The 12,165-nt window shown below is 43.0% G+C and overlaps 1 protein-coding gene across 1 annotated transcript in view; it reads right to left on the reverse strand.

The window, feature by feature from the left end:
* Positions 1–5,434, reverse strand: part of apln (apelin) — a 29,482-nt gene extending 24,048 nt beyond the window's left edge. Inside the window, exon 1 of the mRNA XM_058075930.2 lies at positions 5,159–5,434. Coding sequence (XP_057931913.2) covers positions 5,159–5,225 — 67 coding nt within the window. The 5' untranslated portion in view covers positions 5,226–5,434. The remainder of the gene's footprint in view (positions 1–5,158) is intronic.
* Between the last annotated feature and the right edge of the window lie 6,731 nt (positions 5,435–12,165).

Below are 12,165 nucleotides of genomic sequence, written 5' to 3' on the forward strand. Positions count from 1 at the left end.
ATAGCTTAGCGGACATTTCCCCACCGAGCTTGTTTGGGATGCTCTATCAGGGTATACGTATGTCATTTCAGGCAAATGGTGGCCACAGCAGGTACTTTTGGAGTGGCCTTTTATTGTGGCCAGCCTAAGACACACTTGATATGCCACTCTTGAGCAGTCTTTAAATTAAGCATGCACCTGTGTTCCTAAAGAGCAAATATTCATGCTGTGCTCTTGTTCATAAACGTGTCAGCTCAGATCTTGATCAGAAATTGGATCCAGCAGGACTACTTCTATAAACGTATAAGGCTCGGGAAAAACCTTCTCATTGTTGCATGGTCCTTTAAGGGAAAGGGGGGGGGGGGGGGGTCTGGCTCTAATTAACATGTAAGGGGGTCCTAAAGAAAAGGGTCTGATGATCACATGAGGTCTGTTTAGCCAGGACACCCCCCCCTCCCCTCCAGGTTATGCCCTTCCAGTTTTAAGGGTCTGGCCAGTTTGGTCTCCCCACTGGCAAAATGCAGCTGTGCCATATTTCAATCAGACAAGCTCCAGGCTCCCAGTGCTCCTTTCTTTATGTTCAAGTCCTTCTGTCTTTCTCTTTACTTGCCTTTGCTCTTTTTTCCTTCCTCCACTGCATCTGCTCTCCAGGGACCATCTAAGTGAGTAGATTTATTCATTCAAAGGTGGTTCTGAATCGCATTACGGCAGCTCGGCTCTCACATATGCCAAAGTCTTGAGCAGCACCAGCCAAAGGTTACTCTTATATATCCCTACTAAATGAAGAGAATGGTTCTTCTCCCTTAACTGCTGATCGCTTCAGAGCAGTTGTGCCATTCACCAAGCTCTGTCAGGCCATATTATACCATATTATACCATATTACACCATATTATACCATATTATACCATATTATACCATATTATACCATATTATACCATATTATACCATATTATACCATATTATACATTATACTTCTTCCAAACATCCCATTGGGTATGAAGCCCACAATGGGGCATACGGCTGGAGGCACGCGATTGTTAGCCCCTCCGACCAAGCGCAAACAATTATAATAACAAAGATAGCAATGCTTTTTAATGATATTGTAGATAGTACATTAATAGTACACAATAGTACATTGTGTCAGCAGCTGTAGAGATCAGTTTTATTTGGATCACTTTCAAATTCGGTGTGTTTCTAATATTACTTCAGATTTCTACACGCATCCATAGCTTCATTTTGATGTGACATTTTTCCCGTCTGACTTGAGCCAAACCGTACATAATATTGTATAAACTGGCAGTTTTGTTGATGAATCTCTATGCTGCTTATACTAGGCCATAAACAACCACCATGTGTGGAATGCATTGTTGTCTACGACCATGTACTCCTGCACCGCGGCAGAAATATATACCGCTGAAAATATGGCAAATGACTATGTTGCCTGTGCTATTATGTTGATGACAAATACACCATATGGTGGTGCTGTTATTAATACTCATCAATTGGATTGACTTGAAATTTCTCATATACACTCTACAAAATTTGTAAAAAATTTGAAATTTGTCACACACCAATATGTGTGTGTAAAATTTGAATAAGATTGAAAAACATCAAGAACATATGTTCAGTACAACCAACAGGGCTTGGCAACAAATTATCCATAAGTCATTTACCACATACAGTATGTAATAATTACAAAACACTTATGATATAATGTATTTACCAGCTCCCATCATTTTTTACATTGGGCGGTGTTAGTGTCAGAACTAGTGCTAAAATAAAAACGGCTTTTTAATTTCCCCCTGATAATCCCATGCTAACATTCCCACAGACCCCCCACCCTTTTCCATACAAGACTTATTAAGATATTCCTGGACATCTGGAAAAGTTTATGTGCTTTTGTTCTCTCCACATGCTCACCGTAATCGCATCCAAACGGCACAAACACCTTCTTTGCATTAGAGCGCTCAGCATAATGATTTACAATCACCAATCAGGCCCGACTAGGCGGTGTTTGCCGGCCACCTTGGTTACTTAGCGCTGCGTCTTTTTGGCTCTACTTTGACCCGTAACACTCGGTTGAGCATTGTGCAGTGCGGTGCGGTGCGGTGCGGTGCGTATGCGTGCAGCCAGCCACAACAATACATCAAAGTTTTATACGCAATAATAGCAGTGCTGACAGCTCGCATGATAGCACCCGCTTTCCAGGCAGCGGATTTCTCCAACAGATAAAGAAGCACACATCAGGGCCTCGTGCACGGCGACTGTCATGCACAGCGACTGTCATGCACGCCGACTACCGTGCGTGGTGACTAGCTCACCTGTTTAAGCCAGGTAGAAGAACGATGCTGCCATTGTTTTTATGCTAGGGGTGGAGAGAAATGGCGCATGCTTGACTGTGACGGACGCTAGCAGGGACTGTTTACGTCTTCAGAGTCAGAGGGAGAAAGAGTGATCGGCCTCGGGATGAATTATGGATACCACATGTCTAAAGCTGGAGCCCACTCTTGAGCCAGAGTGCTTTTCAAGGATGGGTAATTGAAGTGCGCCGCTCGAGCATGGCAGTATTACACAAAGAAGGACACAGCTCTTTTTTAGTGTACCCATGTTGGATTTTACACGCCGCTTTGCTTGTTGCGCTAAGGGACCATTCCCTAGTTTACCTGGCAACAGCATTTTGGAGCCTAAAATGCAAACCATGGAGCTCAGCTTTGGAGCGTTTGGGCTTAGAACGTTTCTACAGCAAAGGGAAACCTGTTGTTGTCTTTGACACAGCTACTGTGATACATTACTGAAAGTAGGGGTGTCCAATGTGTGGCCAGGGGGCTATATATGGCCTGCAGCTGTTTTGGATCTTTTTAATTGACTTGACACATCTTAAAAATCCAATTAAACAAAAAAATAAGACAGCAAACAGCAAAATAAACTATAAATACTATTAATAAAAGCGTTGAATTAACTTCCTAGCATATCTACATTGGACTGTGTATAGCCTGTTTACAAAGTTAGAAATATCAAAATGGGCCCTTACATTTTTTAGCATGTGTATCTATTTTACCATTTACTTTGCACCACCTCAAATACGAATATTGTCCGATGTCCAATTGCCCATGTCACAAGCAGTAACAGAACCAATGTTGCAATGGAGCAAGCGGCTCAGCCAGTATTGCTGATGATTTTATTGTAAACAAGAAATCTAACTACAAACCAGCTGAATCGCATCATTTTAAAGCGCATGCAGAGATAGATAAAGCTGCTGGATGCTGACCGCTTGTTATACTTCAAATTCAGCTCCTCCATCTTATGAAGTGAAAAAAACAACATGAGGAGGCTGTCTATAGCCTCAGCTATTAAGGTTTAAGGAGTGCTACTTTGAGCGTTTATTTCCCCTTGTGTACCACGCGCTAGGTTACTACAGGAAACACTTCATTGCATTGACTTGAATAGATTTTTAACTGTTAGCAATAAAGAGTGTGGATTATCGTCCAACATGTTGATATCGCTGTCGGAACCACATGTAAAATTAGCTTTTAGTCAGGTGCTAGCATAGCGTTTCTTTACAAAGCCCCATCCCAACTAACCTTTAACCTGGTGAAACTGGTGAAATGTTAAACAGGATGTGAACAGAATCAAGGAGACATGCAGTAGAATTAAATAAGCTCTGCTTCTTCCTGCTCCTTTTCGCACATGTTGAATGGAAAGCATGTCATTTTGCTATGCATGTTGAAAATAAACCAAACCATTACCACGACAGTCTCACGCCAGCGTTCTGCCCCTTACAGGCAGTCTCGCTCCTCGTCTTCCATATTTCCCAGACGCACATGCCCGAGACAGATGCCCGGCGAGTCGGAAGAGCGTTTGTCTGAAGATAAAAAGGCTTCACACCCACTGCCTACATGCAGAGCCTCTTCCGACACCTTCCCGCGACGGCGCATGCTGCTTGTGCTTAGCAGACGCACTCCAGCTAGCATCCATCCCCACACCCATCACCACCGCCGCAACACACTTGCCTCCCTTCATCCCTTTTTTCGCCCCCTCTCCCTTGCTTGGATACTATACAGTGCGGGGGGTGGGTGGGTATAGAGGCACATAAGCGGCATGACTGGAACAAACACTAAGAGGGATAAGCTCCCTTTAAAAAGCCCAGGGGCACGACTGCCTTGTCGTTTCCCCCCCCTCCCGTTGTCGTCGTCGTTGCTGCTGGTGCTGAACATGCTTCGCCACACGCAGGGGTGCGAAAAATGACACTGGCCGTGATGCTAGATAATTGCTTCCCATTTTGTGTACAAAAATAGCGCATGTGTGTCACTGAACGGCAGCATGGGAACTGCTGCTGTTCTGGAGGATGGATACACAACAACACAACAACACAACAACACAACACAACGGACAGCCAGGCTCCATTGCTAGTAGTGCTGACATGTGGACTCAATCACATCTCCTATAGAATCTTTCAATGCTTGCTTCTGCCTGCGTGTGTGTGTGTGTGTGTGTGTGTGTGTGTGCTACCGGCAACTGTGAGCTAGGTGATAATCCCAAAGAATGGCTCAGACATTTACACAAGGCCCAAGTGTTGTTTTTTCACAAGACAGTGTTACCTGCATCGCATCTGCAGGCTTGGTCCCCCAAAGAAGCCACCCTTCCGGGGACTATTATGTGTGCATCATCCATATGTAGTCCAACAATGGCTATAGCAGCACTTTACGGGGATGTACTGTGACAAGGCTTCCATGCATCCATCCGGGATGGGAGTGAATCCTCCTCAACCTGAGCATACAACAATTATCCTTCCCATCGCCACGGCTGCACAATCAATGTAATAATCATCATTCCGTCACAAATGAATGAGATTCACTCCCAGGATGGTGGAACATGTGCCCATGCACGGCGTCACATTTCATAACAGTGCATCCGTGCGTCAATAATCCCATTTCAAGCATTGCTTGACACAAGGTGGCACGAGAAGCCAGGACAACACATTCAAGTTGTGGAAGCACTGCAGTGCAGTACTGGACCCAGCCAGGTGCTCCTGTTCCTGCTGCCTTTGGAGAGCCCACACATGCTGGTAACTCATCAACCACACACGCACATCAACATGGAGCACCGCACAAGCACAAACAAGCAGAGAAATAGATGAAGAAGAAGGCGCACGAGTGGCGCCTCTTGGCTTCTACTCACCAGCACTGGCAGAACACAGCAGAGACACCAGGAGCACAATCACCAGCGTCAGGATCTTCACATTCATTTCTGCACTCCCCTCTGGCTCGCCGCTAGTCGCTCGCTGATATACTGTACTGGTGTGTGTGTGTGTGTGTGTGTGTGTGGATGGGAGGGAAGAGAGAGATAGAGGGTGAGAGAGCAAGAAAGAAAGCAAGTTGTTTGCTCTGCTCTTTGAGTGTGTTGTTGTATTTGTGTGACTACGCCACTCCAAAGACTGGTCTTTATCTGAGCTCTCCCACAGAGGTGTGTGTCTGTGTGTAGTGTGTAGTGTGTAGTGTGCAGTGTGTCAGAAAATGAGCAACCAAGTTCAGTGGAGCTGTGAGTGCTGGAAGGTCAGCTGGCAGGTCTGCCTTTTGTGTGTGTAAGTCCTGCTTGCCCCGGATAAGGCTGCCTGGTCATGTGGCTGATGTATCTTATAGACCCTCCAGGTCAAGCCACCTCCCCTCCGTGCAAGCGTGCATGGGCTGGGAGTTGGCAAAAAGGGGGGGTAGGAGGGGTGGCATAAGAAGAAGAGGAAGAGGAAGCATGAAGGCTTCTGATTTTGTTGGAAACGCCTTGAAATTAATGCAAACAGGCCAGGAATCCAAGTAGAGGATTCATTTTCAGTCACGGTTCAAACATTGCTCCCTTATGTTGGTTGTTGGTTGAAAAAAAAATAAATTTGAAACACATCTATGCTAGGACTACGTTATGCTAGCCGTAGCATTTCAGTATGTGGAATCAAACTATGGAATGGATTGAGTAAGGAAATCAAACAATGCACAACGATGAGCCAATTCAAGAAACAATACAAGCAGTTGATGTTTGCTAAATACAAGGATGAAGAGTCTTGAACCAGTCATGATGTGCTATATATATCACTATATTGACACTTACTATGGTACCCATTATGGCATTGGATGCTCATATCACAGAGTACTTTGGTACGAGGTACATTATTTAAAAAAAAAAAAAAAAAAAAAAAACCTTAAACTGTATTATGGAAAGCAGGAAGTGAACAAATGTAACAGTTAGTGATTGTAAAAGTACCAGATGGAGGGGTAGGATTTAATAAGCTTTGCTTCTTCCTACTCCTTTTGGACATGTGGAACTGGGAACTGATTATGGGATGCACTCAATTGTAATCTGATGCATGTTCAAATGAAATAAAACCATTACCATTACCATTACCATTACCATTACCATTACCATTACCATTACCAAAATGAATGAAGTAATCATTGCCCTCTGTTTTCATGGTTGTCTTTGCACTATTATTATCAGTAATGTTACATGAGATTCGATTACTAGATTACAATGGCATCCATAATACAACACAGTTCTCCTCCCATTCCATGTGGTAGTGGTAAAGTTTTGGCTTCTTACTTTCCTTCTTCCTTCACTTTGAAACACTTTTGCATGTTAAGAATGACTAAAATGGGGAGGCTAACTAGTTAGCTGGGCAGTTTGCTATGCTAGCAGCGGCCATCGCAATGTGTTGTAACAAAGAATAATGTGAGTGTTAATGTGACTATAGGGGGGCTATTTCATGTCCTTAGAGCTCTAATAAAAGCCAAAAAAGTATTTAGAAAATATTCAGTTTTCTATGATCTAGTAACTATGAAAATATTCCATTTGAGGAAATAAATTTATCACAGTCAAACTTGGACCCAATTAACTGCGAGAGTACCTTGTACATTAAATATGCTTAAAGCAATCAAATAATAATACCTAATAAATAAATAAGAAATGATAAATTCAGGGTCAATTACACAGGGTTATACAAAATGATCTGACCCATTTGTAGGTCAAATAAAAGGAAAATAAACAAAAATAAATAAACAAAAAAGTGTTTTTATTTTCAAAGAATACATACAACGCCATTTTGCTTTGTTTCTTTTGCATTTGCTGCCACGATTGGATCGATGCTTTCATTGTGGAAACGTTTATCAAAACAAAGGAATCTGTAACTGCAACACAACCAGCGTTCCGTTGGCACTTCAATGTTAGTAGACACAATCCCGTAGCAGCTCTCTTGTTACGGGTTATCAACTTCAGAGCTACTGGATCTGCACTGAAACTGAACTCGCACCGCCAGAACTGATTTAGTTTTTAAAACATAATGAAACAGAATGGCATTATATGTACTTTGAATAGCTCTAATAACTCTTATTTGTTTCTGGACTTTATTTGCCTTTGATTTAACCTACAAACGTGTGAGATCATTTGGCCTGGCCGTGTATGAAACATCTTAGTTGGCTGCATGAGAGAAGATGAGCTTCCTGCTTTTGTATCTCTACGCTCCATTCTTTCAGCATATGGCTTAAATCCCGTTTGAAGTCGGCCTCCATGACAGTTACTTCAGGAAAATACTAATCAGCCTCGGTCCGACCCCCGCCCCCCCATGCCCATTGATTATATTCTTCATACAATAAAACCGATAACAGCGTCCCCACCCGACGTAGCTATAACATAACTTATCTTTTCATTTGTTTATCACACAATAAACAGGAAATCTTTTTTTATTATTATTATAGCACTGAATTGTGAGAACTTCCTTATCGTGGTGAGCCATGCAGCAACATGAAGGCGGCGGCTGCTTTCTGGTAGGATTTTTGGTTGAAAACGTGAAGAATGTTTGGAGATTTACCAGATTACGTCACAAGGCTTTTTCATCTTGGTCCTTCAATGAGAGTGAAATGTGGACTGTAAATGTAAGTTGTGGTCGGTATGCTTTGGAAGACATGCTCGTAGGGGCGTCACCAGACACCCACCTCACAGCACCAAACAATGGATGAGATTGGGTCCGCCACAGCGAGATGAGATTTTAACATCAATTTTAGTACAATGAAAGAAACTTTTGGATTTAAAACAATGCACTTGTGTTCTGAAATCCTTAATGATGCTCAAAGATGTTACTGTCAATGTTGTCAACCAGTTTATTACTTGGTAAAACAATAATCATAATAATTATTATTAATAATAATTAGTCTATTTGATAACCATCCATCCATTTTCTATGCCGCTTATCCTCACCAGGGTCTTGGGGGTATTTAAAAACTGCCAATATGCAATGGTTGTCAATTAGTAGAGCTTCTGCATGGACACGCCAAGTAGCAAGCAGGTATTGAACTCGGATGAGGAATACCAGCCAATATGGGTACACTCGGCTTTGTGGCTGTACAGCCTAACGTTGCATCAGAGTTTTGCAGTAACGTGCGTTGAGCTGAGAAAGTTCAAGTTAATTGGACTATTGGGGTCAAGTCAATACGACCGTTGGGGTCAAGTCCAACTTTGGTGGCTTAATAACGGCGCCACTGTCCAGTTTATTTGTCAGAAAAAGAATAGCGAGGCAACACAGTGGGCTTGTATGTTTTGACAAATGTTCACCCTTTTGTGTGAAGCTGTTCAGGAAAAGAAGAGAGGCACCCTGGGAAGTTGTAATGTTTTTACATGACTTACTGTATAGCCAGGAAAATATACACGTGGAGGTCATTAAATGTGTTAGCCTTCAAGTGATGGAAATTCAATCGTTTTGGATCGTTACTCAATTACTCTTGCTCTCAAAATGATTCAACCCTAAGTGTATATTCTATTTATTGGCAGTAATTTGCAATAAAACAACAAAACAATAATAATAATGATAGCATGATAGCATAATAATAATTTGTAATAATACATTTTGTTTAATTCGTATATATTTTCATATATCTTCATATACAAATGTATCAGCTCCAATACACGAATCAGATGAATAATTGCATCAAATTGTTGTTATTATTATTGTTTTTGTGGTTATTGTGGCTGTAATTTTTGATTAACCTAATCTAGCGGCCCAGTGAGTGCTTCAATTGGCGTCTGTTCACTTTGGGGTCTTAAACCGAAGTCCCCAAAGGCATGCAGTGACACATGATGGATGGGCCGCCTTTGGGTCCCTAAACCCCCTTCCTTTAGCGAGGCTTCTCCTATGTGTTGTCATTTAGTGGCGTAGACCTGAGAAGAGGGGCCCTGTGACCCTCAACTCCGTCTCCTGCCTCCCAACAGCCCCACCATTGTTCCCGTAAAGGGCCCCTGGTCCTGGAGGGCAACCGTGTCCGTGCCACCCACTTGACATCCAACAGCAGGAGCACCTTCCATTTTTACACGCAACACTTGAATGCCTCGTGCGAAGCAGGCTGCTTTCCTCAGTGGGGGCTAAAGATGCTTAGCCCAGCTTTTTTTTTTTCTGCTGGCAGATAATTTGCTTGATTGCTTTTAGGAGACAAATGTACTCAGTGATCACTGACAGAAATCCTCCTCAATTCCACCTTATGGGAGATTGTGGCGCCATTATCGGCCCATTTAGTAGTTAGGAGTAATTCCAAATTTAATCCAGGAAGGATTTCAAAGCGAGAAAAGAGCCCTGAGAGATATTTCAAATGAACAGTAATGTGCTTGAGTGGGGTATTAAAGCAGGCATTCCGCCCAATCCTGGTGTGGTAACCCCCCTACTTGCTCATTTACGACTGTGGATTTAGCCGTCATTAAAAAGTCGTATGGATATGGACGGGAATATGAGCGACATTGTAAAGTTGGCAGCACCGGCTCAGACATTTGCACTCTATTAGCTTTAATTGTCTTAGCCTCCGAGCAAAGCCTGTAATGAAACTGCAGCAGATGGCGTTCTGTTGCCGCGTGTCGCTGGACGTTCAAGCATAGGGGAGGACTGCTTGTGTACATCCAGTCGTAGACGTGTAGTGGCTAGGCTCTCTAGGCTCTCCCATAATAAAGGCCTGGTCCCCTCTGCAGTTGAGTCTCCCGGCCACTAATGTATGTTTCTGAGCATGTGCAGAACCCTTATGAGTGTGTGGGGGGGGGTGATTGGAAACAATGTGTAAGAGAGGGGTGTTCAAGCGTTTCAGGGGCAAGTCATATCCAAGTCATATAGATATAGAGATTTCTCAGTGTACATTGAGCCGTGTGAGAAATTTCAAGTCAGTCCAACTTATGGAGGTCAAACTTTGTGGTTTAATAACAGCGCCACCTTGTGGAGTGTTTGTAATAGGCAACACTGCAGGAGTGCGTGTTTGTACAAATTGTCATCCTTTTGTGCGCAGAGTTAGCTTCACCATGGGGTGTCCTCATATTTCACAATACTGTATCCTAAACAATATCCAATATCCTAGACAATATACCCATGTGTGGAGTATTTACATCCAAGTATCCAAATATCAATCAATGCAGCATTAAACGCGGCCACCAGTCTGGGGGGGCAACAGGACGCAGGCGGAGGTTGTAAGTCAGCCAAAGGGCCAACATCTGCCTCCACGCAGGAAACACTTGGCTGTTTACAGGAAGCGTACATGTTGGAATGTGGTGTACGTCTGCCGTGATGACCTTTCCTGAATCTCCATAGCAGGCAGACATTCCTCAGATAACACGTACAGTAATGATGCGTCTTCCTCTTTTTGGGATTTGGTGGCAACAGGTGGCTTCTTTATTCCGCCAAACGGAATCTCTGAATGATAAAATAATTGACTTTTCCTGTTTGTTTGCCGCTTCCATATTAAGATGCTCATTCCGGAAATGCTAATGAAGTGTTCGGATGTTTGTTTTGATTGTTGTTGGGCTGATTGATTAAACAACGGAAGGTGGATGTTGTCCAAAGGTGCGCATGTTTAGTTAGCGTGTAAAGCAGTGATAAGCTGGCATCACTTGGATAATTGCTTCTTTTCAGAGATTAGCAATGAGGCAATCTTATTTATGTTACAGCAATTTACAACACAAACTCCCTCAAGTACTTTTCATATGGAACAGGCCGAGAACAAACAATATGAAAGGTTCCTTGTTCATGATGCTCTAACAGTAATTTGTGTCCCTAGAGCCTGTTTAGGACTTCTTTGCTCCACTTTTGACAAAAAGGTGCTGAAACGCTGGCTAAATCTCTCTTCTCATGGACACGATACCGCCTTGATACCACTGTGATCCGCCTCTAGCCAGATGAGCCCACCTTGTGTATACGTAGGTAAGCAGGCTTCACTACACATCACAAAGGCTAACCTAGTGTAACAGGGTTATAATGTTGTTGTAAATATTGTATATATGTTAATGTTATAATTACATACGTTTCTGTTTCATTGAAGTGATACCTGATGTGTTTGTGTTGTCATGTTTATGTGGAACGCTGAGAACGTCCCCATGTACCCCCTACTGCTCCTAATTAGTGTAACACCTCCGCTGTATATACGTTTTGGCCACTCCTCCCTACTTCCTTTTTATGCATGATTTCCACGTGAGAGGGGCACGTTACTCAACCACATTGTGACTACAACATGTTTATTATCCTCCATCAGGCGAGAATAAAGTGCAGCAACTGCAGCAACCCGGTGCCCGTCGTCATTCTTTGATCACAACGCAGAGTCAAACACCAGCGGTTACACTAGCATGATGTCTGCACTAGCCATCATTTCATTGTTGCAGCTTTCGATGTAGCCGTACGAGATATCCAGATGATGAACCAGCTGTGGTTCATCAGAGCTTCAGTCAGAAACGCAAATCCTTAACATCAATCAGCCTGATAACTTTTATCATCTTCCTCCCCACTTTTGGCTTTCTTTCATTCTCAAATAGTGCCGAGTCATTGATTCTGCATCTTGAGCTTGCCTAAAAATCATCTCATAGACTTTTTGGCCAGTTATCTTCAGTATGAGTCCAGTGTGGTCCATCAGTCTTTGGAAGAAGAAGCTGTGAGTGACGAGACAAGCAGCGCTTTCATGAATGATGTCTGTCAACTGGTTTAACTGGGAGCAGCATGTATCCTGTGATGATTAGTCTGTCTCGATACGGCCATTACTACGGCCTTACATGATGTGCCACCCTAGGGATTACAAGCTGGATAGAAAATTGATATTTGAGTGATAAAACCCAAACAATTACATAAAACAGCTACATTGGGGTTCGAACATCGCTCCGTCGCTCTATCATCAGTTACATTGATGAGAAATTAC

Source organism: Doryrhamphus excisus, linkage group LG23 (genome assembly GCF_037039965.1).
Source record: "Doryrhamphus excisus strain RoL-2023G ecotype Guam linkage group LG23, RoL_Dexc_Guam_v1.1, whole genome shotgun sequence".
Taxonomy (NCBI): domain Eukaryota; kingdom Metazoa; phylum Chordata; class Actinopteri; order Syngnathiformes; family Syngnathidae; genus Doryrhamphus; species Doryrhamphus excisus.